Consider the following 24,099-nt stretch of genomic DNA (forward strand, 5'->3'; position numbering starts at 1 on the left):
TAAATTCGTAGCTAAATTACGACTACTTTACGTTGAAAAGTTACGAGGAAGTAACGAGCGAAATATTTACGTCAACACTACAAGGAAAGTGTAACGAGTATTTACGTGGAAAGATTTACGTTGAATTTACGAGGAAAGAGTTGCGGGGTATTTACGAGGAAATGTAGCGTCCTTCTTACGTGGTTTTTACGACGAATTTTTTCCTCGCTAATTTACAACGAATTGACGAGGAAATATGCGTTACGACGAACGAATAACGACGAAACGTGTTTCCTTAAAGTATCTTTTACGACGAAGTTACTACGAATTTGGCCGTAGTTAATATTGTGTTTTCTTGTCGCAGTGAATCATTATAAGTTAATTTCACACCATGAATTGTAAGATTATATATGATGAATCATTTATTGTAAATATAAGAAATAATTCCTGAGAATAGCAAGATTCGTATATTTACAAAATTTTGTACATATTTAAACCAAATAAAATTACAAAGTTAAGTCCCAGTTGAAGCCAATGGATTCAATAGAGAGGGAAGGAAAAAAATATAAAGTAGTTTTTTTTTAAAATAAACCGGCTAAAGACAAGAGTTTTTCTTTACGATCACCGTTTTGGTGACTTGACCAAATTAGAAGTACTTCCTGTCTTCTTTATGCCTTGAGAAACAAGCAATAATACATCATGAGAACTTATACGAAAGAATAATTAATCTCTTCGAGTTAGAAGCTACAAATTATATTTGTTTGATGGCTTACTTGGTGACATCAAACTTGATGTGGGCTTACTTGGTGACATCAAACCTGCGGTAGGCTTGCTTGGTGACATCAAAGTTGACGTGGGTTTACTTGGTGACATCAAACCTGACGTGGCCTTTACAGCCCTCGTAGCGACCTTAAGTTGATCAAGTGGTCGTGTTGTCTTGGTAGAAGCCCTTGGCGTCACTGGCTTAGACGTTCTGCAATGTTCGGATTAAGAAATCTTTAAAAAAAGTTCAATTGCAACTAGTTTTCATTTTATATGCAAGTGAGAAAACAAAAACGTTACTTGTCTGACATCTTCAATTGTTTTCTCCCTTCTGCTGCACGAGAAACATCGATGGAACCTTCTGTTCCATCATCGAACCTCTCTTCATACTCTGAATCAATGGAGGAAGCTAAGGCCTCCCGGTCTATGATAGAGTGTCGTGATTGTCTGAGATGATCTTGTTGGGATCTTGAATCTTCTTCTATAGACAGCTGTGACTCTTCTGAGTTAAACTCATCGGAATGTCCTAAGCTCTTTCTCTGCAGTCTCTGTGGGTAATTAATGTCCTTAAGCAAATGTAGCCTCTCTATTTCGTCGTCTTTTCTTGCTATTGTGTCCTTAAGGGACCCTAACTGCTCCATTAAGTCTCTAACATCTCTACCATCTTTACTGCTCTTTGCAGCACCTAACTCAACTCCAGAGACACGCTCTGCGAATTTCAAAGTACTCATTGACTCGGAATATGAAATAACATCAGGATTGAGTTGCACAAACATCAATGTCTTTGCTCGCCCACCTGAAATGTGTTAAATCACATGGAGAAAAGTTAGATAATATAGGTTCGTTTCATGATGTAAAAAACAGTACACCAAGTTTAAACTTAACCTAGAGAGCTTTGGAGAAGCTGAGTTAGTTTGCTGTTTCTATATGGTACATGAGAATTCTTTGAAGCAAGAGAGAATATCACATCTCCTAAAGCTGAGAGTGACTTGTTTATATGTTGTGCTTCTTTAAGTCTATCTCCTGTAACTTCAGAACGATCAACTCTCTCACTACCCGCCAGATCTACCAAATGTAGATTCCCGTACAAGGCAGAACCGGTCTTCAAGTCCTTCCCACGAACATGAACAGTGACGATACTACATAAGGAATCGTTAGCCAAGTTAAGAGACCAAACTATCTAGATAATGGACAAAAGACAAAAAGTGTTTGTTTCAGAGATCTTAGGCGAACCTATGAGAGCGGCTACTTCTTTCATTCAAGGCTGTTGAGCTAACGACTCGGTTATCTAGCCCGATGTTCATTAGTTCAAGAACATCTGAGGTCGATGTCACGGGATACATGCTTGCATCAGGTACAGCAAGACCGTTTTGTTGGGCTGTAGAGAGAATACCTAAAGTGTGAAAGTCAAGGAGAACAAAAGACTTGCACACAAGCACAAAGTAGGAGGACATCTAAATTGCAGTAGAAAGTTTGAAAGAGACGTAGAAAACCAAGTAAGAGCAGATAAAAAAGGATATCTCTTTTGAGAACTGTCACCAGAGAGTAAATCGCGCACTTGTTCATTGTATATCTCCACCATCTGCACACCGACTTCATAGGCTATGTTGCTTTTTCGAGACTGGGAGATTTTAAAGAGGTCATTTAGAGCACGATAGTTTACTCCCCATTCTTCCTCACGTGCTCCATCTGGACCGGTCTGTATAAAACAATAATGATGGTAAAAAAAATGCAACAAAATGACATATTTATTGGAAAATGACAGTGAGTGAATACCATTGTGTAAGTTTTGCCTGATCCTGTCTGACCATACGCAAAGATACAAACATTGTAACCATCCAGAACCGATCGAACAAGCGGTTTTATATCCGAAAATACCTCAGCTGAAAGAATAGGAAAAATACAACAGAAATTCTGATAGCTTTTAACTTGATTAAGAAGATGAATCAAAAAGAAACTTTGGATGGAATTATAAAAAGAGTCCTTAGAATAGAGGTCAAGCGGCGAACAAAAGAACACCTTGAGTAGAGGCTGGACTGTAGACCTTATTGAACCTAAATTTACGAAGACCATCTTTCCCAGGTTTTGTGGGATTGAGAACTACCAACTCCCCATGCTCACCAATGTGTTCCACCACAGTGTTTGATGCACCTTGCCCTGGCAAGAAAGGCCTTACCCGGCAATACACTCTAATGTTTCCTGCAAGCCATAACTTGAAAACATATAAGTTGCATACAACATGATTTTTTTTCTAAATCTGGAGAGTTGTAAAAGCATGAATATGTTATACATGATCCACCTTACCTTTTAGCTCCTGAAGTTCATTGAAGAGCTTTTGGTTTTCAGCTAGGACAGCGTGATAGTTTTCGGCAGCTTCTCCAAGTTCAAGTAACTTCCTACCTGCGGAGCCAAATCAAACTTACAAAGTCACAAAACATAATAATGAGTTATTATTAACGCAAAATATATGTCCGAACTTACTCACCTAATTGACTAAACTCTCCTTTATAGCTGTCTTGAACTTTTAATATTTCTTGTTTAATGGACTTAGAATAGAGCCTCAACTCCTGGAAAATTTAGCAGGTCTTGGTGACTAAAAAACAATAACTAATTCAAGATGTAAGCATACCTGAAGTGCCTGGAACTGGAAGTTGATAAATCTTCTATATGAAAGTTCTTTCTGACTCCAACTCTGATTCTTCAAGTCTGAATTTTCTTCCATTTCTTTGGCTTTACTCTTCCACTGGGCTAGATTATGTTCAAGCTCTCGATTCTTTGCTTCAAGGCTTGTATTAACAGTTATTGTCTCTATTCTAAATTGTTGCAGCTCCTTCACCTTTTCCTCAAGAATCGTTTTACCAACAATTGCTTCTTTCCCCATCTTTTCAAGCTCTCGGTTTTTGGCTTCAAGGCTTGTATTAACAGCCACCGTCTCTTTTTTGAATTGTTGAAGCTCCTTCACCGTTTCCTCAAGGGTCGTGTTGGCAGCATATGCTTCTTTCCCCATTTTTTCAAGATCTTGGTTTTTGGCTTCAAGGCTTGTGTTAACAGTCACTATCTCTAATTTGAATTGTTGAAGCTCTTTTACCTTTACCTCAAGAGCGGTCTTAGCAGCATTGGCTTCTTTTCCAATCTTTTCAAGCTCCTTAATCCTCTCCTCAAGGGCAATTTTTGAAACGCTTGCATCTTTTGTCATTTGTTCAAGCTCCTTCACCCTGTCCACAATACCCGTTGTGGCGACCTGTGTTTGGCTTTCCATCCGCAAGCATTGTTGTTCATACGCTTTCTTGGTTGTCTCCAGTTCTCGCCTTAAAGTGGAAATTTCATGATTATATTCACCATTTGCCTTCTCTAGCCTAACCATATCCTCCTCTCTGTTTTTCTTCTTTTCTTCCAGCTTTGTATGGCTTTCCATTTGCAAGCACTGTTGTTCATACGCTTTCTTGGCTGTCTCCAGTTCTCGCCTTAAAGTGGAAATTTCATGATTATATTCACCATTCTCTAGCTTAACCATATCCTCCTCTTTGTTTTTCTTCTCTTCTTCCAGCTTTGTATGGCTTTCCATTTGCAAGCATTGTTGTTCATACGCTTTCTTGGCTGTCTCTAGTTCTCGCCTTAAAGTGAAAATTTCATGATTATATTGACCATTTTCTTTCTCTAGCTTAACCATATCCTCCTCTTTGATTTTCTTCTTTTCTGTCTATTATAGTCATCTCAAGCAAATTAAAGATCTTACCAAAGTCAAGTTTATCACGGCCAAATCGCAGTAAGTAATTTTACATGATTGTGGTGGACAGATGCAAAAAGCATTACCTTTAACCGTCGAAGTTGTTTCGTAGCAATCTGGTAAGATATAAGTTAAACAGAAGAGTAATATATCAGTTTCATGAAACAAAAAAGAATTCTCAGGGCACAAGTTTTTTTTTTTTAATGATACCTCATTTTCTTCACTAGTTCCTGAAGCTAAGGTTTCAAGAACTTTGATCCTCGATTGATACTTCTCCTCACGAGCTTTAAACACACTGTTTTGCTGCACAAAGAAATATCAGAACATAAATCAGTAGAACAAAGTAAAAACTTAAAACACAGTTTACTATATTGTCAATGAAAAACAAGAAATACCGTTCGTAGATGCTCAGATTGAGTTGAAATACGTCGCTCAATTTCCAGCACGACTTTTCTCAACAGACATGCTACACGCTGATCATTACTGATTAGGTCAGAAGGTTTCCCAAGTGTGTGCATTTGCTTTTGCAGTAAACCATTTAAGCAAAGAAGCATCCATCTAAAAAGTATGATGAGAATTGTTAAGAGTCAAAGTACCTGAGGGACTTCACCATTGTTTCTCTCAATACTGTCATCAAGAATTCCAGTTGCAATACTTAAAAGTGACTGCGTGGGAGCATTCTGCATCCAATAGTAAATGAGTTTGAAAAGAAACTACTAATACAAAAGAACAAAACCAGAGTCTAGGAAATGCAGAAAAATACATCTAAATTATTAGATTTCATCATCTCCGAAATCTTTGCGGCTTGGAGATCAAAACGGCCTTGTTTCATTTGGAAAGCCTCGTGGAGCTTGTGGCCTCCATGGAGCATTGATGCAGGGGATGATGGATCTGTGGGTTTAAAAAATAAACCATTAAAGAATAACTATATATGTGGAGAGAGAAAATAAAATAAAAAATAAATGTACCCAGTGGGGAAGAAGAAGTGGCTTGGGGACGTTGAAACTTGGAATCCGCCGCATAAGCTTTGCGCCTTTCATAAGGAGAAGATGGAGAGAAGGGACTACGAGGAGTGGAGTCTCCACGAGAGCTGCCTGATTGATCAGTGAGAGAATTCATCATCAATCGCATGGATGGGTCGAAACCAAACTTATGAACGATCCTTCATTCTCTATCAACAACGCCTGAAACAATCCATTGTGTTTCATAGTTAATTGAGCCATTAAGACCACATTACGTGCTTAGCATCATTATACATTTAATGTTGAAGCTCGATCTAGCTACTATATATGTGTAACGTCTAATCACCAGGATCGCATATCAACCGATCGATCATGATAATATTTTGTATATTTAAGCTCTATCTATTCGTTTTTCAATCTGTAAATTAAATCACGAAAATGATCTAAAGCAATAATGAAGTTCGATCTAATTACTAATCAAATCTCTGGAGAAATACAATGACGTAACCACCATGTTCCAAGTTCCGACAATGCGAATAAAAATGAAGAAAACAGCTGTTAGAGACGAACCTACCTGGAGAGTAGCAGAGACTCGCTTTGGTGCAACACGAGAAGAACGGCATTGAGGAATCTAAGTCAAAACACACACATAAGTAGAAAGAAATTCACGATCAGAAAATCGGATCATGGCAAGGAAAAAAAAAGAAGCAATTTTCTGAGGAGATGTCTTTATCGGGAAAGGGGGTAGTCTAACCTGCGAGAAAACATAGAGACGGAGAAGGAAACGTGGGATTGATTTGATTAGTCACGTCAAAGAGTTTTGTGACTCTATTTTTGTTGCTGTAGCGCGAATGTAGGAAGAAGCGCGAGTATCCCTCTTTCTCCTCCGATCGTTTACTATATACCGGGTCCGTTCGGGTCATGTCCGGGCTAGTCGGGTCTTTATTTTAAATCTCACTTAAACAAAACCATTATATTTCTGTTTATTACAGATCTGCCTATTTACATTTTTCTAATTCGGATATGTCTAGGCCGAGGTTTTTTTTTGCAAATTAATCAGGATTTATTTAAATTTATAATTGTGTTAACATTTATTTTGGATCAGAATTCATTTTAAATTTACTAGATCCTTTTTCCGCGCGTAGCGCGGATAATATATTTTAATTTGTTACCTTTACCATTTTTATTTGTATGTGAATTTTTGTATATTAAATTATATATAACTAATTTTTTTAATTTGATTTTTTTTATATATTTTTAGTTTGAAGTAAGTATTTTTATTATATGAAACACAATTAACTAACAAAATATGAAGAATCAAGTCCGAGATTTTAGAGTTATGTAAAAAAAAATATAATTATGTATAGAACATAAATTTCTGAGTTTAAAAGATCGGAATCTCATCTCGAATAAATTCACGAAAAGAAAAAAGTACTCCAATAACCTACTTAAAATGTAAAACCCCCTTTTCAAAAAAAGGGTGTATTTAATAATATTTTTTTATGTGTAATAGTTGAAAACTGACAATTGAATATCGATCTAGAATATTATTTTAATATATCTAATGGTAAAATATTAATTGTAATAAACAAATTTTGAATTTTGTAATATTACATGAATTAGAAGTCTTTAAAATCTAAAATCTATTTTATTAACATAATATATTTTTTATTCATTTATTATTTTGACGTTACAAAACATTGCTTTAGTTTTATTTGTATATTAACTTTTTAATAATTTAGTTTCTTTTTAAGTAATTTTAAAATTATCAAGAATATAATATATTTAAAACTATTTATTTAAATATATCAAAATATGATGTTTCATTTTTATGTGTGTTTGCGTTAGGCATATTTAATTTGTAGTTTGTATATTTAATAACACCTTGTTGCGTGCCGTTCTATGGTTTTAATAAATGTGTTGTCATTTCATTTTTATTACTACTAACATGATTTTTTAGTGATCAGTGATAATGCATTTTTAACGTTATGTATTATATTTTATCGTATATTTTCTAACTCTTCATGCTGACACTTTTTTTTTAGAATCATTTTAATTACATAATATGTTTGAAGATGTAAATAAAACTGTGTATGTTGTAAATTTAAACTTTTTAGTGTAACTGAGCACTATCAATTATGATTTTATTTTACTAAATCTTTCTTTTTGTGTATATTTTTTGTTTTATTTTGTATTTTTACAATTTTATTGTCTTATTCTTTAATTGTAGAGAATTGCTATTTCCAATTTTTGTTTCATAAAAGTCTTCAATTGATTTTTGTTTGTTTTCTTTCTCCAATTACAATGTACAGTTCGTCCGTATCTTTTTTTTTTGATCAAGCTACTAATATCATCAGATAGAAAAGCTTAAAATCCAAGAATGGAATGAGTATTTGTACTAGAGAAAACTGATTTAGCCACTAATATAGCGAGATATTATAATATTAGAAGGTATGGAAACTCTTCTCTGTTGTCCTACGCTGGACATAATTAAGTTGTTGTCAATTGATTATGTATTTGTGATAACTGGAAATACATATTTATGTCTTCCTTACATCATCCTTAATTGGTTTACAGTTCGCTCATTTCTAATATACCGAGAGTAACATAATATTAGATGTTGATTATCTCCTTCCAATTAGGAATTCACAAAATGAGAGAAATTCAAGGTGAGACAACTTTACAATTTTGTCTTCATATCTATTAGAGTTAGTTTATAGATTACTCTATTTGTTTCAAAATGTAATCAATTATAATTAAAATATGTATTATTTAAAAGTTATTATTTTAGAAAACTGTCATTTAATATATAAATTTAATCAGTTACACAGTAATTTACATAATTTAATTGGCCACACAATATCCAATAAATATAAAGTTGCATTGTAATATAAAAACAATTTATATAGTGAAACAAAAAATACTTTTAAACCATTATATTATAAAACAAATGGAATATTCAAATTATACTGAAATATTAGAATAGTAAAATTCAGAAAAGCTGAAATCTCAACGTCGATCATTCACGTTGGCTTAGACCATCTCCAATGTATTCCTCTATTTTTTTTTCTAAAATAGAGGAATTTCATAATAGAGATGAATTTGTCTCTGGTGTATTTTTCTATTTTCTCTCCTAAAAAGAATATTCTTGATATATTATTTTCTAAGTTTACAAATAATATTTTTTATTTGTGAAAGCTGAAAACCAGCCCAATTTATTTTAGTATTTTATAAAATTATTATACTATTTACACTAAATATTTGTTTACAAACTATTATGTAAAAAAAATATAATTATATTTATATAAATAATATATTTCACTAAAAAAATATTTTCGGTTATAATTGTTTAAGTAAAAAGTTAAAGGATCATTTTGTAAAAACAAATAGAGTAGGTGACATGGCAAAAATATAGTTTCTCATTGGCCGATTATTTTCTGCTATGTGGACACTCTATCTAAGGCTTATATACTCTTTTTATTACTTGTTTGATATTACTTTGTTTCATGTAGATAAAGCTTTTTTCTTTCTTTCTTCGCAATATGTTTACAGCTTAAATCCATATTATATTTCCCGTCTTCCAACATTTCAAATTTTGAATGAAATAGTTACTCTTTTATGTTATGTTCGATCTTCCAGTTTCTCTACACCTTATATAATCTTTGAGACTTATGCCCACCATTCATCTGCACGTTATTTTCAATATTTTTTTCACAATAACAAAAATGGAACATAACGTTAAAGTAGTTGTGATTATCTCCACATTATTTATGTTTTACTGAGAGTAGTAATTAAACAGTTTTCTCTGTTTGTATAAACCAACAATGCACATTATCAGATTTTGGCTTTGGAAAGTTCTTATGTTCCTGGAAAAATGAATAAAAGCCAGCATAAAAAAATGCTTTGTACTAAACTACAGGATGCTTGGTGCGCAAGAGTTTTCGTTAAACCAGAACATGCAGTGAGAAAATCAGCTGAATAACTTACAAAGTTGGAATTGATTGAAGACAATATGGTTCTCCGAAATTCAAAGTTTGTTATTAAATAGAATGAAGAAGCAAAAAGAAACAAAGATATGTAAACATCTTTAAGCACAACGATCAATTTCTTTATGTATGTGGTTGCTTCTCTCTTCATCCTAGGGTGCTCCAAACTCTCCTCATGTTTTAAAATAGTTACTGATCCACATTTCTTCATCAGCATTATCATATTTGTATATGTTCATCAAGAACAGCATGGATCATGAACAAAATTAGAATCTATATGTGAACTAATTATGTATCTCAACAACTTTGTGAATCTAGAAGACTATTCATATATTCAACACATACATATGAACGTAAACATAATCTTTACAAAGATATATGAGTGGAAGTTATGGAGACTATAGAACATCTAAACTCATGGGTAATGAAAAATCAATTAAATCTCTGTAGTGTGAACTTTTTTACATATACATAGATTTCCTATTTTACCTTCTAGAGGAGGATAAGTTGTGGAGTGAACGAACGAACCCATCTCTGTGAAAAGTGGCGTGATTCCTTGGTCTTTCAGGGTGGAAGATCAGACCCTTAGCCCTGCTACTCTTTTTCTCGAACAACGTGAGCGTTTTCCCAGTTTACAAAAGCTCTACACAAAAACCAAATCAAGACAAATTGGTCAGTTCCTAGAAAACAAAAAAAAGGCAGAAAAGCAAAAATGTAACCCAAAGTATTTTGATGGGCATCAAAGGTCTTATATAAATTAGGATCCATATAAAGAAGAGGAGAAGAAATAACGATTCACCTCGCCGTAGATCATAATAGTTCACTGGAGAAAGCAAATAATAGCATCATTATTGGAGAAGGGTTAAATATGAGAGCAATAGAAAACAATGATATGCAAGAAATCTATGTAACTTTCTGTTTCTTTTACCTCAACAAAATCAGAAATAATATTGAGATCGATTGGGATTGTTAAACAGAAGAACGCAACCCAACATTAATCAAAACCTGAGTCATTTTAAGAGAAGAAACATAGCAGCTCACCCGAAAAAAATGAAAAAGAGAAGACAACATCTTTCAATTCCCATTATATATTTTTCTGTGTGCGTTTGGTAATCATGAATATCGAACTCACCTTGAATATACTGTCTAGGATACTTCGGATCCTTTCCATCAACGGTGAATCCAACACCGACACATGTTTCCAGAATATGGCTAACTCAGCTTTTTTTGCAATAGATTTATGCCTCATCCTAGCAATCTCAATGAAATAATCAAATGGAATATTAATCTCATCATAGTAAAGTTCTTAAATTTTTTACGGTCTCTCTCCGGCTCTTTCAACGCCTGAATGACCAAAGCTGCAGATGACGATTCTAAACAGTCAGCTTGACGGTGACGGTGAAACATTGTACGGTAACGGTAGCTTCCACGATTGTGGCCTGCGATACACCAACAAACATAAACAAAATCAACAAACGAAAACGAAATCATCTCCCAAAGTTCTAAAAACCTATGGATCGAAATGACGAATTTCACAGGATGTGATTTATGTATTTATAATCAAAGATTCATAGAAAGAAAGTAATTGAGGAAGCTTTCAATGACGAATTGTGGGAGGAGTGAAACATCTCTGAAGAACATCACTTGATTGCCATGCGCGGAGGAGAGAGCGGTAGAAGCGTTTGGTTTCATCATAATGGCAGATGAAACAGCAGACTTCCCGTTAGGTTTCATCACAATGGCGGAGGAAGCTGTGGACCGGCGACGGTCTTCTTGTTGGTCTTGCCATCGCTGGAGATTGAAGAGTTTCCTTTGGGTTTCATCTGGATGATTATCTGAGAGAACCTTTTCAATTTTAATCAACGCATAAGCTAAGAGAAGAGATTTAATAGACAAATGGAGAGGAAATTGATTGTGGAAAATTGATTGTGAAGAAGGGGATGATCAAAACTCAGAAGCTACGGTTTCAAGGGGAGAAGACGAAATGGAAGTGGGAGAAGAGAAGAGACTCGCGACTTCATCTTCGTAGATTTAGGTTTAGATAATCGAAGAAGCCCAAACCCAAATTAAACGAAGCCCACACACACTAAGTCCATTCAGAACAAATTTTAAGCCCAGACCCGAAAATGAAATGTTGTGATTGGATGATTATTTATGATGACGTGGCATAGCTAGATTTTGAGGAAATCCCCTTTTAGTATTGTGATTTAATAATATTTTGATTCAAATAAATCGAATATTATAACAAAACTCATGACCAGAGGATGATAACATCAATAATAGATCCGATATTACCGTCGATACCAGGTAGATGGTGTTTTACAGATGGCTCATGGAAAGAGGGTGTTAGTTTCTCAGGACAAGGTTGGCTTAGTACTTTGGAAGGGTTTGATGGTTTGTTGGGGGCGAGAAATGTCAGGGCTAGTCTTTCGCCTCTTCATGCGGAAATAGAAGCGTTACTCTGGGCAATGGAATGCATGAGGAATTTACGTCAATTTCAGGTTACGTTTGCAACGGATTGTTCTCAATTGGTGAAGATGGTTTCGGAACCAGAAGAATGGCCAGCTTTTGCAAATTATTTAGAAGACATCACGATCCTGAAAGAGAGCTTCATAAGAGCAGACATTATCTATGTACCACGGACGCAAAATTCAAAGGCGGATAGTCTGGCACGCAGTGCTAGGAAGCAATCGTCTTTTGTCGTTCACATGGATTCAGCTCACCCGGTTTGGTTCACAGAGTCAACATGAGTCTGTAATGCTGATGACAAAAAAAAAAAATAATAATAATATTTTAAATATTTTGATTAGATATGACTCATAGTTATTTATGTTTTGAATACTTGTTTAGATATTAGGGCTAATTTTCAAATTGATTTTTTTTGGTTTTCTTTAGATATTAGTTCAGATAATATTCATAACCCAAAAATACTAACTCTAAATTTTTCATTCGAGTAATTTTACGGATTAGAATGCGGATTAAGATTTTTCAGTCTGGATTTTAGGTTCATTTATAAATGTTCATGCCAAACTTTTATTATACAAAACTGAATGAATTTCTTAACATTTTGACATGTATGTTACAGACTATTTATTCGGATTATTCAATTCGATTTGTTAATGTCGGTTAAACTCTAGTCCCTTAACTTTGTATTTTATGGCGCTTACTGGACTGAGAGTTTCAAAAGCTTTTTGGGATTTTAGATTTAATTAGAACTTAGATGGATTTATTTAGTTTTCAGTGCTTCTCCACCAGAGTTGACTTGCAGGTTAGCTGTGAGATAGTGGACGGGAACGGGATACTCCATCCATTAAAACCGTTAACTCCAACGGCAAGTACGTCCTGCTTGGGGAAACTTGCTATTTCCAGTCTCTCAAACGTGTCCACATCTTTTTATGATTTTTTTCTCGAAGTGTGAATCTTTCATTTCATTTTTTTTTTGTTAAATACGCTTTTAATGTTTGACAAGGGACATCACTTGTAACTTGACCCTTTCTGATTGTTATTTTTTTGAAGGTTGGACAATTGTTTTACAAGGTCTCTCTTAAGCAAGTAAGTGTGATACACTTTACCAAACAAAGACGGTAACAAGGGCATTGAAACTTTGAAAGAGACATTTGTTTCTTTGTTCTGTTTTGGTTCCAAGAAACATTACAATAACTTCATTCGCCAAGTTATAGAAATTTTGTAGTTGTCCCGAGTTCAGTAAGAAAAGCAAAAAAGAGGATAGTGTAAACTAGGCGGAAGATCATAGTGGTTATTACGCAGGTGAAGTTAGACGAGGAAGAGTGTGCCGGCTAGAATTGCAGCGATCACAAAGATTGTCACCTGAATCTTAGACTTTGGACCAGATGATCTAAGACCATCACCTAATCCCATCATATTGCTTGGTTTTGGTGCCACTTGAGCCACTGGAGTTGCTGAAAAGGAAAAATGGTACGTTAAGAGTCCTTATGACACAGAACATCTTTATTTACCAAATGAAGGTTTCACACTTTTTCTTATAATATGATTCATGTATTCCATTCCTCATAGTTAATGTTTGTGGTTCAGCTTAGGCCTGAAAATTAATAATTGACTTACCTGCAGCAACAGAATTGTTCTTTGCACCCATAGATACTTGAGAGCCGGTTGAGTTAGTAGATGGTGGAGAAGCAGTGGAAGCTCCTTCCAGCAAGAAAACAAATTTTCTTATGAGTTTCACAAAATCTAACATTGAGTTTTATTTGTGTGTGTAAGAAGCGACTGGAGGATTTACAAACCTGAGGAGCAAACAGATGAATTGGCTGGAACGCTACAAAGCTGGGGCAGTTGCAGCGCGAGGGTTTGATTGATGGGAAAAGCAGATGATAGAGTGGAGTTGTTGTTGAGGAAGAGACAGAGGCAGGTCGGTTGTTGGCTGTAGATCTGGCTCAGGCTGCTGCAGCATGGCTGAGCGGGGAACTGGACAAATCCCTGCACGAATGGGCCACATGGAGCCAGAGCTAGCAGAAGAGAAGCACAAGAAGCTGGAGGACTCTGACCTTGAGCAAGACCTGGTTGGAGGAAGACTGGAACCAAGGAAATTAAGACAGTGATAAAGACACTTGAAGATGCCATTTTTGAAATTTATTGCGTCTAAACAATTACTTGGAAAATAAGTTTCTTATTTCTTTCTCTGTAACGATGGAGATTGCTAGGGTTCATAGAAGAAGAGCAGTATTTAAGGTTGGATTCAATGGGTTTATTGTGCAACTGAAACTTATTTTTTTGCAACTGAAACTTATATATCATGCAAAATATGTGTTCTGTGCAACACTTGAAGTTCTTCATGATGTAACCTTTAAAGGGTGAGGTCGTTGCTGTTATAAATTTGACCGTTTTGACTGTTTATTTTTTTGGTATTATAAAAAACATTATTGAGATTATGTGTGGATAATAACTGTAATTAAACACGGCAACGTGTTCAAAGACGTGCATACCAACTATATAAGATTTGCAAACCATTTCTTTACAAATATCGGAAAGTTCCACTTTTGGAATCTGGGGTTTTTATTCATGATGCCATCATCGTGTAATGATACAAATCATGTGTTAGGCGTCTTTAAAACCACAATGCACAAGAAATATAACCTCTTCTTCGAAAACCTCCCGTCCCTGTTCCTCTCTTGAGAGATCATCAGAATCACGAACCAGAAAATGGCGGCACCAAAGCTGGAATCTTTCAGGAGGGGCAGCATGTTTGACGTATCTTTCAGGCGAAGTAGTATGTTCGATGGTTCGTTTAGACAAAGCATAAGGGATAGGCTTCTCCCACATCCGACCAGAGACTCTTTCTATCCCGGTGAGGACAAAACTCCCGCCCGTTGCTGCTCCTACAGGTTATATATCATCTACATACAATCTCTCTTTCTCTCCAGAAACTATGTTGACCAAATTTTGTGGAACCCCTTTTATCGAATCTGATGCCTCTTGGAACCAAAATCTGAGTCGTGTAACAACAGTTGAGAATGGTTTGACTTGAAATGCCATGGGTGGTGTTTGCAGGTACTTCTCCGACAAGATCACTGGGTTTGTGACGAAATCACAGGATGTTTTTGTTACGGCTTGGGAGATGGGAACATCTGACCCGAGGAAGATTATATTCTCAGCTAAGATGGGTTTGGCTCTGACACTCGTCTCCATTCTCGTCTTCTTTAAGCTCCCAGGATCAGAGCTCAGCAACCACTATCTCTGGGCAATTCTGACAATAGTTGTTGTCTTCGAGTTCAGCATAGGTAAATGCAACAGAGTTAACAACATTCTAACAAATTCAATACCTGATGTGAAACCATCTCTTCTTTGTGTAGGAGCCACATTTAGCAAAGGCTGTAACCGGGGACTAGGAACGTTATCCGCAGGAGCGTTGGCGCTTGGCATGGCTGAGATATCCGCATTGACTGGACAGTGGGCAGAGGTTTTCAACTCTGTTAGCATCTTCGTAGTAGGTATATATATATATATATACATGGATCATCTGATCTACCAGAAACCTTCCACACCGTTGAAACTCATTCTGATTTCTAACAATAGTCGCCTGCCTGCTCTTGTATCAGCTTTTTTTGGGACTTATGCAAAACTATACCCAACGATGAAGCCGTATGAGTACGGATTCCGGGTGTTCTTACTGACCTATTGCTACGTAATAGTGTCGGGATACAGAACAGGAGAATTCATGGAAACAGCTGTCTCAAGGTTCCTTATGATAGCCCTTGGTGGTGGCATTGGCCTCCTTGTCAACACTTGCATTTACCCCATATGGGCAGGGGATGATCTTCACAACTTGATCGCAAAGAACTTTGTGAATGTCGCCACTTCTTTGGAAGGTTCATTACTCTCTCTCTCTCTCTCTCTCCCCCTCTCTGACTCTAGTTGAAAAAAAGCTTAGTCTAAATCTCAGTCAAAGCCAATTCCTTTATGCAGGATGTGTGAACGCATATCTCAACTGCGTAGCATATGATACGATCCCATCGAAGATGCTGGTCTATGAAGCTGTCACGGACGATCCAGTGTACAGTGGTTACAGATCAGCCGTCCAATCAACAAGCCAAGAAGACACTCTGGTAGGATTCTCTTCACTTATCAAACACATAACTTACTTCAGATTCTCATCTCTTATTTTGGTTGAAGATGGGATTTGCTTCATGGGAGCCACCACACGGTCCATACAGAGCCTTCAGATACCCATGGAAGGCGTACGTGAAAGTAGGTGGCGCATTGAGGCACTGTGCTTTCATGGTTATGGCATTACACGGATGCATTCTCTCAGAGATTCAGGTACATTAGCTTTAATTCCCTACTAAGAACTACAGACCTAAGAGTAGTCATTGTAACGCAGGCTGCAGAGGATAAACGAAGCGTGTTTCGTAACGAGCTACAAAGAGTCGGCGTGGAAGGAGCTAAAGTACTGAGATCCATCGGAGAAAAGCTAAAGACGATGGAGAGACTAAACCCTATAGAAGACATCCTCCACGAGATTCACCAAGCGGCTGAGGAACTCCAGAGCAAAATCGACAAGAAATCGTACCTTCTCGTGAACGCCGAGACCTGGGAGATCGGGAATCGATCGAAAGATCTTACCGACGATCTCAAAAACCTCGACGAGGATGTGAGTCGGATCCTGGCGCATAAGTCACAGAGCGAAGCCACGATCCGTCCGCCTAAGAACTGGGACGTTGTAACAACCACTTCGAAGAATCCGAATCCCGCGACGCTGGCGACGATCCAGAGCCAGCAATCGAGGACGGGGATACAGAAACAGTCGTCGTGGCCTAGTCGGATCTCTCTGACGCCGGGAAGTTTGTTGATTACACCGGGAGATGATGAGGCGGCGCAGATGTACAGGAGCGCGAGTGCTCTGTCTCTAGCTACGTTCGCTTCGCTGCTGATTGAGTTCGTCGCGAGGCTGGAGAATCTGGTGAATGCGTACGATGAGCTGTGTGAGATTGCGAATTTCAAAGAGGCTGTTGTTGCCTGAGTGCGTGTGTAAACGAAACTCAATGGCTTGCCGTTTGTTTTATTGTTTAAATAAAAATTATACCCCTTGGTTTGAAGAGCAACTAAGTCGTTGTAGTATAGTGGTAAGTATTCCCGCCTGTCACGCGGGTGACCCGGGTTCGATCCCCGGCAACGGCGCATTTTTATTCCTTATTTATGGAATTTTTATGTTTTGGCCCCGCGACTTTTCTTTACTTTTCAGTTATCTTTAGTTTGACACTTGACAGTTGACACAAAGAGAAGGAATCCAATCCTGTCGGAGAGATGAACTAAACCCTAATTCACAGCAAAATAAAAACAAACAATGAAAGCTGCCGTCTTTCCCTCTAAAATCGCAAGCCTAGGCCTCCCTTCTGGCCACCGTTGCGCACTATTCTTCCGATCACCTCCCGCATTGCCTTCCTCGTTTTCTACAACTCCTTGTCGGAAGCTGGCAAGAGGAATAAGGGGTAGTGAAGGATTCATGTCTCATTCGTCGTCATCTTCTCAATTGTTTTCGTCTCTATCGAATTCATTCTCCTCTCAATCGGAATCGGAGTTACCTTCTCCGAAGCCAAAGTCTCCGCCGCCGCAGCTCCCATGGCTCATAGTCGGTTTGGGCAATCCCGGGAAAAAGTATCAGGGCACTCGCCACAACGTATATATCTATCTTTCTCTAAGCTGCAGCTTCCCTTAATGTTCTCCTTTTTGGGCTTGCTAACGTTTTTTTTTGTGTTTATTGGCAGGTTGGGTTTGAGATGGTGGACGCTTTGGCTGAAGCCGAAGGGATATCCATGAACACCGTTAACTTCAAGGCCTTGTTTGGCAAAGGTTCTCTCTTTCATCCTCCATTTTGAATTTATCATCTTTTCTTTTGTCAAAGTGAATTTTTGTTGATGAATTGAATTGAAACCATGCTAAGTAGTTAACTGTGTTTTCAGAATCCTATTTGATAGTACATAACTATTAGCTTCCTAGTTATACACTTCTGCAATTGTTTTAGCAGAGTGATTGAAACAGCCTTTCTTCTGTGTTTGGGTTGTTTCTAACTTTGGTTATTGGTTTTGTCTATCATAGGCGTTATTGGAAACATACCGATTATGCTGGCGAAACCTCAAACTTTCATGAACGCCAGTGGTGAGTCTGTAAGTGAAGCTCAGAGGAAGAACTTTACTTTATATAATGAACCAACAACCTCTCTACTTATTATCTCTTTTTAATTTTTTTTTTTTTTTATTGTGATTGCTGGAATTGTTTGAAGGTTGGACAAATTGTTTCCTTTTACAAGATCCCGCTAAAGCAAGTACTTGTGGTATACATTATCTTTTCTCCCACTCTCTCCGACTGGATTTAGAGTGCATCTGCGGTCTAAAAGAACTTTCTGTGTCTTTGTACAGATTTACGATGATTTAGACTTGCCCTTTGGTAAACTGCGTTTACTGCCAAAAGGTGGCCATGGGGGGCACAATGGGTACATGAGCCTTTTTCTCTATATCTTTACCTGCTTAAGGATGTTTGATCAAAAAAAAGGAAGATGTTTTTACTTGTCTTAAGAAGCAATATAGATGGATGACTTTGATTGTTTTCACTTATAAAAGAAAAATCATAGAGAATAGAAACCTTTCAACCTCTCAAAGAAGAGAACATTGATGAAACTGATCTGATCATTTACTTGCAGGATGAGAAGCATTATAGATCGCCTAAAAGGGAGCCGTGATTTTCCTCGTCTAAGAATAGGTAAAGTTTTTCATCTTCCTTCACTTCAAGATATAGCCAATGTCTCTGTTCTCTTCTTAGTTTTGCAAATCGGTTTATGTTTCATGTTTCAGGGATTGGACGGCCTCCAGGGAAGATGGATACAGCCAATTATGTTCTTCGCCAGTTTAATAAACAAGAACAGGAAGAGGTATAGACTAATCCCAACACTTACCGCAACGTTTTAGATAAGATAAAAGGAAGTAAAGATTGTTTCTGGTCTTTGCAGTTGGATTATACATTTCAAACAGGGTTAGAGGCTATAAGGATCATGTTGCTTGAAGGCTTCAACAAAAGTGCAACCTTTGTCAACACTCAAAAATCTATGCAACAACTCAGTTGAAAAAGAGAGAGGAAGAGAGATTGTTCCATCACATAACTACAGAGTTTCCAGGCCGATTCATTATTAGAAAATCTCAATTCATATTTCATTTGAGCAAATTGTACTATATCAGAAGAAAAACAAATTTATTAGCTTTGACATAATTTGCTCTTGATTATAATAAAATTTAAATCTATTCTATTAGAACAGAAGTCAGAACTTAATTCATGTGTGATTTTTTAATTTGGACCACTCTAAAGTTGTTTCATTTAATTTTTGTATAGATATTTAAATTATTCTAAAAACAAATCAAATAGATATTCCTATATTTACTCTAAAATTATATCTAAATAAAAACATTTCATATCTTTTTTTTACAATATCAATATATATTTCATTTTTTATTAAAATATACCTTTTAAATATTTAAGTATTTCGTATTTATTTAAAATAACTGTATATTTCATTTTTCACTTAAAAAAAGCTTTTAAATATTTAGTTAATGTTGTGTTTATTTTAAAATTAAATTTATATTTCATTTTAACTAAAAAAAACTTCGTAGATATCTAATTAATTTTGTAATTATAACTACATTCATGTACAATTTTGTATTGATTTGCGATATTAAATTTAATATAATATTTTTAATAAAATTTTGATCCTTAACAAATAAGATTTTTCGGTTTAGAATTTTGTATCACATGATTTAAAATATGCTATCACTGAAAATATAAAATAAATAAATTAAATGATTGCATATAAAACTGTTGTGTTTTAAAATAATGGTAAATACTATAATTAATCATGTACAACAAATAATTATGTCTATAAAATTTGCTGTTGATTAGAATAAAATTAAAATAATAAAATTATCTCATCCAAAAGTGGAGGAACCTTTGTCTATAAGAAAAAATAAAATAAAATTGTGGTGTAGTATAATTATGCAATTTATATTTTACCTTACGAAAGTTCTCCAGTGAGCGGATTCGACTCTATTCTATTTTCTCTAGTGACTAGTCTCGACAAAAAAATTGAGCTCAGTACTCAAATCTCTGACCCCTTTCGGTTTGACCCCTAGATAGCAGAGAACACAGCCCGTGTTTAAACCCTCCGACGAGCTCTCCGGCGGCCATGTACGGGGGAGGTGAGTTTCTTCTCTCCGAACCCTAAAATTGCTTTCTCGTTCGGCTCTTGCCCCATCTCTGGGGTTCAAGTTTGAATTTTTCCGTGTTGGGTTTGTTCCACAGATGAAGTGTCAGCTATAGTGGTTGACTTGGGCTCGCACACTTGCAAGGCTGGTTACGCCGGCGAAGATGCTCCCAAGGCCGTCTTCCCTTCCGTAAAGCTCCCTCCTTTTTTCCATCTTTCCCGCTTCTATGAGCCTCATGTCTCTTACGGTCGATTTGGGATATGAATTACAACTTAGGTTTTTTTTTTTTTTCTCATGTGTTGTTTATAAGGTTGTTGGGGCGATAGATGGAGTTGAGGCGATGGATGTGGATGCTGATTCTGCGAAGAACAATTCGAACTCTGAGGATTCGAAGACCAACGAGTCTGACAAAGAAAAGGGGAAACGTAAGCTGTATGTGGGATCTCAGGCCTTGAATTACCGCCGGGATCATATGGAGGTTATTTGCTTTCTCCTCTTTTGATTAATGTTAACATTGTGAAGTGGTTAGTGAACTATGAGTTTTATTTTCTGTCAACAGATATTGTCACCCATCAAAGATGGCATAGTTTCTGATTGGGATTTGGTGGACAATATATGGGAACATGCTTTCAGGTAACGGTGTTGAGCGTTTAGTTTTCTCTTAGTTGCTGTTTGATGTTATCTCTAAAATATTGTTTATGATCCGAAGGGGTTGTCTGATGATTGATCCTAAGGAGCATCCCATGCTGCTAGCTGAGCCTCCTTTAAACACCCAACAGCAGAGAGAGAAGTCTGATTTATCTGCTTTATAGATATTCTTTTTTTCTATATTGATGTATCTTGGAGTGTGTTACTGATTTTCTCAAATCATTTTATTTAACAGGGCGGCAGAGCTAATGTTTGAAAAATACAAAGTTCCAGCTTTGTTTATGGCTAAGAATCCTGTATATTACCTTTACCTTGGGTCATTGGTCTTATGTTTCCCTCTTGTGAAACCAGATCTCTAATTATGTACATGACTTTTGGCGTTTTTTGGTTGCTAGGTTCTCACGTCTTTTGCTACTGGGCGTGCTACTTCATTGGTTGTGGACTGGTGAGACTTCTGTACTGATTAAAATTATTGAACTTTTCAATAGTATGTGTGAGCTTCCACTTCTGTCGTATCTGCTGTGAAAGTTTACCTTGTTTCTGTTTGATGTGTTCCAGCGGTGGAGGATCCACAACTATATCACCGGTGCATGAAGGTTATGTCCTTCAAAAGGTATATGCATTTCTCAGTTTATTAAGATTTCAAGCTTTGTGATGCTGTTTCCTTTGGTTTAAAGTTCCTGCTGCAAGAGAGAGTTTCTTATATTTGGGTTCAAAAGTGTCATTCTCTAGCTAATATAAATTCGCATCCATGTGCATGATAACTAGTTTTACTTTTACAGCATTTATGTAGATTGTAGAACTGCTTTCATATGATCCGATTGTTGACCATGCTTTATACTCGCAGGCGGTTGTATCAGCTCCAATTGGAGGGGAGTTTCTCACTGACTGCTTACTGAAAAGCTTGGAGAGTAAAGGAATCAAAGTAAGTTAAAACTATTTTTACACTGTTGTATATCTTTGGAGACATTTTACCTGAGTTTTGCTGGTCATTTCTTTTGCAGATAAGACCTAGATACTCTTTCAAGAGAAAGGAAGTACGACCAGGGGAATTCCAGGTTCGTATGTGGATCAGTGGATGAAGCTACTATATGAGTATTATTCATTTATTGAGAGAGAAAACGAGAGAGAGGGATTTGAACATTGATTTTGTGCTCTTGACATAGTACATTTGATGTTTTTAGTTGGCAATGGCAAAGCAACTGTAGGGTTTGACTCATTTTCAATTAGGATAGTTGACACTAGCAAATTCCTTAGAGCTTTTTTTCTTATCGTTGGAGTGTAATATTGTCTTATTTCCATCCCCTCGGATCCTTGCAGGTTGAGGATGTAGGTGTTCCTGACACCACGGAAAGCTACAAGCTCTTCTGTCAGGTCCGTAATTGATAATGACACCTCGTTTGAATTTTTTTGTTGTATTTTAACTTAGTGGGTTTTTATTAAACAGAGGATGATAGTGGGTGATATCAAGGATTCTATTTGTCGTGTTCCTGATACTCCTTATGACGGTATGTTATGTCTTTCTTGGTAAATTTGTTTTTCTTCAAAGTTTAGAGTGGTTTAAGAGTTGAATGTTAAGTACTTTTGTATCTTTAAATGTTCAATGGTCTTGTAGCCATAAATTACCTGATGTGATGATTTTTTCTGCAGACAAATCGTATGCAAACATCCCAACTACGTCATACGAGCTTCCTGATGGCCAGTAAGCTCCAGTTTATATGCTTATTGTGGTTTCTTTATATGCTGCAGTTGCTTTTTCTTTCCATATATAAGTTAAGATTCGTGGTTGTTTTCTAGAGAGAACTTAGCGCTATTGTGAACCTTGTTTAATCTGAAATAAAGTCCTGAGCTGGATCTGAGTCGTTAAACCATTGGAATAAAAGTTTTGAAGACTCAGACATTGCTTTTGGAAACCTGCATGGAATCTGAATCTAATGTAATAATTAAGAATTAAGTTAGATCTATCAAAGGGCAAGCTTTGATGAAGATTGGAAGCTCAACCACTGCGTTTCTTAGTCATTTTCAATATTTTAATAAGCATGTCCACTGCAGGACGCTCGAGATCGGTGCTGATAGGTTCAAGATTCCTGATGTGATGTTCAACCCGTCAATAGTTCAGGTACCAAAACCCGGCACCGTTTAAACTACGGATTGTGTCTTCTCTTGAGCTCTTTTGAGCCTCAAATTGCTATTCAAAGATATTATAAAGTGACTCTCTGTGCCAGACAATTCCTGGGATGGAGAAGTATGGAGACATGATTCCTACTGTTCGTGGGTTGCCACACATGGTATATATGCACAGTCTCTACTCTCTAGTCATTACAGCTTTCGCTTCTTTACTGTCTCTAACTCCGCTCTCCATTTTATTAAATTGTACAGGTCATGGAGAGCATCAACAAATGTGATGTGGATATCCGGAGAGAGTTGTATAGTAGCATACTGGTAACATAAAAATCAATATCAACTCTCAAGTCCCTTTAGCTTTCTTCGATGATATTCAGTACTTTTCTTCTTTGTGTTATGGCAGCTTGCTGGTGGCACATCATCGATGCAACAATTGAAAGAACGCCTCGAAAAGGACTTGATAGAAGTATTGTGTTCTCCCTCTCTCTTTTGTGCTCGCTTGTTAACATTCCTTGATTTCGAAAATGGTTCATCATCTGCTCTCTTTCGTTCGTTTCAGGAATCTCCTCACTCGGCTCGAGTTAAAGTGTTGGCGAGCGGTAACACAACAGAAAGAAGATTCAGGTTGGATATATAGTTTCACTTCTTCCTCTGCATTTTATTGTTTAATTCAATTCTATGAGTGTTACCAGATCATTGATTGATCCTTACTGCGAACTTAATCTCCTGCAATTTTACTGACCATTAAGATTTTGGATCTGATAAACGTTGAAAATGTGATGTTATATATGTGCAGTGTATGGATAGGAGGGAGTATATTGGCATCACTGGGCTCATTCCAACAGATGTGGTTCTCCAAATCTGAGTAAGTCCCTCCCTCCTGTTTTGCTTCGTCCCACTGATCACAGACTCTCAAACTAGAAACTGATTTTTAATTTCTCTGGTGACACACATGAAGGTACGAGGAACATGGCGCTTCGTACATTCAGAGAAAGTGCCCTTAAAACAGCTTCTGAATCTGTTGAACCTGAGAAGAACAAAACTTGAAAACTAAGCGGATGTGTTACTTTCAATGGTTTATCATTGTTGTTCTTGCTACTTTTCACCTTATCTTCATTGCGTGTTAGACATCGTCACATCAACAACATTTCAGTTTTTAAGCGCTATCTATTAGAAAACTATCTACTGGT

At 36.6% G+C, this 24,099-nt stretch overlaps 5 protein-coding genes, 1 long non-coding RNA gene and 1 other non-coding gene across 7 annotated transcripts; 4 read left to right on the forward strand and 3 right to left on the reverse strand.

Moving 5' to 3' along the window:
- Positions 1-540: 540 nt before the first annotated feature.
- LOC106293229 (kinesin-2) lies at positions 541-6,249 on the reverse strand. Its single transcript, XM_013728884.1, has 19 exons — positions 6,185-6,249; positions 6,005-6,061; positions 5,437-5,562; positions 5,232-5,359; positions 5,065-5,148; positions 4,864-4,941; positions 4,679-4,771; positions 4,555-4,584; positions 3,371-4,441; positions 3,227-3,308; positions 3,046-3,141; positions 2,761-2,940; positions 2,518-2,624; positions 2,262-2,440; positions 1,975-2,139; positions 1,627-1,880; positions 1,042-1,537; positions 753-952; positions 541-653 (listed from the first exon to the last, which is right to left on the reverse strand). Exons 2-19 carry the CDS (start codon positions 6,051-6,053, stop codon positions 601-603), a joined length of 3,471 nt encoding a protein of 1,156 aa, XP_013584338.1. The 5' UTR covers positions 6,054-6,061; positions 6,185-6,249; the 3' UTR covers positions 541-600.
- Positions 6,250-12,940: 6,691 nt separating this feature from the next.
- On the reverse strand, positions 12,941-14,015 carry LOC106294124 (protein YLS3-like). The gene is made up of 3 exons (XM_013729727.1): positions 13,679-14,015; positions 13,500-13,583; positions 12,941-13,336 (listed from the first exon to the last, which is right to left on the reverse strand). Exons 1-3 carry the CDS (start codon positions 14,013-14,015, stop codon positions 13,191-13,193), a joined length of 567 nt encoding a protein of 188 aa, XP_013585181.1. The 3' UTR covers positions 12,941-13,190.
- Positions 14,016-14,429: 414 nt separating this feature from the next.
- On the reverse strand, positions 14,430-15,381 carry LOC106343307. Its single transcript, XR_001269941.1, has 2 exons — positions 15,215-15,381; positions 14,430-15,138 (listed from the first exon to the last, which is right to left on the reverse strand). It is a non-coding gene; the product is annotated as an uncharacterized LOC106343307 (long non-coding RNA).
- On the forward strand, positions 14,583-16,924 carry LOC106343306 (putative aluminum-activated malate transporter 3). Its single transcript, XM_013782480.1, has 7 exons — positions 14,583-14,776; positions 14,943-15,172; positions 15,245-15,382; positions 15,491-15,760; positions 15,858-15,997; positions 16,065-16,211; positions 16,273-16,924. Exons 1-7 carry the CDS (start codon positions 14,595-14,597, stop codon positions 16,909-16,911), a joined length of 1,746 nt encoding a protein of 581 aa, XP_013637934.1. The 5' UTR covers positions 14,583-14,594; the 3' UTR covers positions 16,912-16,924.
- Positions 16,925-16,997: 73 nt separating this feature from the next.
- TRNAD-GUC lies at positions 16,998-17,069 on the forward strand. The gene has a single exon. It is a non-coding gene; the product is annotated as a tRNA-Asp (tRNA).
- Positions 17,070-17,157: 88 nt separating this feature from the next.
- On the forward strand, positions 17,158-19,188 carry LOC106292822 (peptidyl-tRNA hydrolase, chloroplastic). Its single transcript, XM_013728481.1, has 8 exons — positions 17,158-17,568; positions 17,657-17,741; positions 17,988-18,055; positions 18,172-18,222; positions 18,308-18,381; positions 18,589-18,647; positions 18,740-18,816; positions 18,895-19,188. Exons 1-8 carry the CDS (start codon positions 17,236-17,238, stop codon positions 19,006-19,008), a joined length of 861 nt encoding a protein of 286 aa, XP_013583935.1. The 5' UTR covers positions 17,158-17,235; the 3' UTR covers positions 19,009-19,188.
- A 761-nt stretch (positions 19,189-19,949) lies between these two features.
- On the forward strand, positions 19,950-24,090 carry LOC106295780 (actin-related protein 4). The gene is made up of 20 exons (XM_013731760.1): positions 19,950-20,131; positions 20,235-20,326; positions 20,448-20,615; positions 20,697-20,770; positions 20,847-20,927; positions 21,021-21,081; positions 21,181-21,230; positions 21,344-21,398; positions 21,633-21,710; positions 21,790-21,843; positions 22,106-22,159; positions 22,233-22,293; positions 22,436-22,487; positions 22,838-22,904; positions 23,011-23,073; positions 23,165-23,227; positions 23,313-23,375; positions 23,469-23,533; positions 23,706-23,774; positions 23,868-24,090. The coding sequence occupies exons 1-20, from the start codon at positions 20,119-20,121 to the stop codon at positions 23,911-23,913; spliced, it is 1,329 nt and encodes a 442-aa protein (XP_013587214.1). The 5' UTR covers positions 19,950-20,118; the 3' UTR covers positions 23,914-24,090.
- Positions 24,091-24,099: the final 9 nt, after the last annotated feature.

The sequence above is a fragment of the Brassica oleracea genome, chromosome C5 (assembly GCF_000695525.1).
Source record: "Brassica oleracea var. oleracea cultivar TO1000 chromosome C5, BOL, whole genome shotgun sequence".
Classification (NCBI taxonomy): domain Eukaryota; kingdom Viridiplantae; phylum Streptophyta; class Magnoliopsida; order Brassicales; family Brassicaceae; genus Brassica; species Brassica oleracea.

Excerpts from the sequence above, each read along its gene's own strand:
- LOC106293229 (XM_013728884.1), bottom strand. The coding sequence starts at position 6,053 with ATGCCGTTCTTCTCGTGTTGCACCAAAGCGAGTCTCTGCTACTCTCCA. Across the intron at positions 5,360-5,436 it reads CACTTCTTCTTCCCCACTGG|ATCCATCATCCCCTGCATCA; the intron begins GTACATTTATTT and ends TTAAACCCACAG. Across the intron at positions 3,309-3,370 it reads TCCAGTTCCAGGCACTTCAG|GAGTTGAGGCTCTATTCTAA; the intron begins GTATGCTTACAT and ends TAAATTTTCCAG.
- LOC106294124 (XM_013729727.1), bottom strand. The coding sequence starts at position 14,015 with ATGGCATCTTCAAGTGTCTTTATCACTGTCTTAATTTCCTTGGTTCCA. Across the intron at positions 13,584-13,678 it reads TTCATCTGTTTGCTCCTCAG|GAGCTTCCACTGCTTCTCCA; the intron begins GTTTGTAAATCC and ends TCTTGCTGGAAG. Across the intron at positions 13,337-13,499 it reads GAACAATTCTGTTGCTGCAG|CAACTCCAGTGGCTCAAGTG; the intron begins GTAAGTCAATTA and ends TTTCCTTTTCAG.
- LOC106343306 (XM_013782480.1), top strand. The coding sequence starts at position 14,595 with ATGGCGGCACCAAAGCTGGAATCTTTCAGGAGGGGCAGCATGTTTGAC. Across the intron at positions 14,777-14,942 it reads GCCCGTTGCTGCTCCTACAG|GTACTTCTCCGACAAGATCA; the intron begins GTTATATATCAT and ends TGGTGTTTGCAG. Across the intron at positions 15,761-15,857 it reads TGTCGCCACTTCTTTGGAAG|GATGTGTGAACGCATATCTC; the intron begins GTTCATTACTCT and ends TCCTTTATGCAG.
- LOC106292822 (XM_013728481.1), top strand. The coding sequence starts at position 17,236 with ATGAAAGCTGCCGTCTTTCCCTCTAAAATCGCAAGCCTAGGCCTCCCT. Across the intron at positions 17,569-17,656 it reads ATCAGGGCACTCGCCACAAC|GTTGGGTTTGAGATGGTGGA; the intron begins GTATATATCTAT and ends GTTTATTGGCAG. Across the intron at positions 18,648-18,739 it reads TTTTCCTCGTCTAAGAATAG|GGATTGGACGGCCTCCAGGG; the intron begins GTAAAGTTTTTC and ends TTCATGTTTCAG.
- LOC106295780 (XM_013731760.1), top strand. Across the intron at positions 21,231-21,343 it reads ACTTCATTGGTTGTGGACTG|CGGTGGAGGATCCACAACTA; the intron begins GTGAGACTTCTG and ends GATGTGTTCCAG. Across the intron at positions 23,074-23,164 it reads TTCGTGGGTTGCCACACATG|GTCATGGAGAGCATCAACAA; the intron begins GTATATATGCAC and ends TAAATTGTACAG.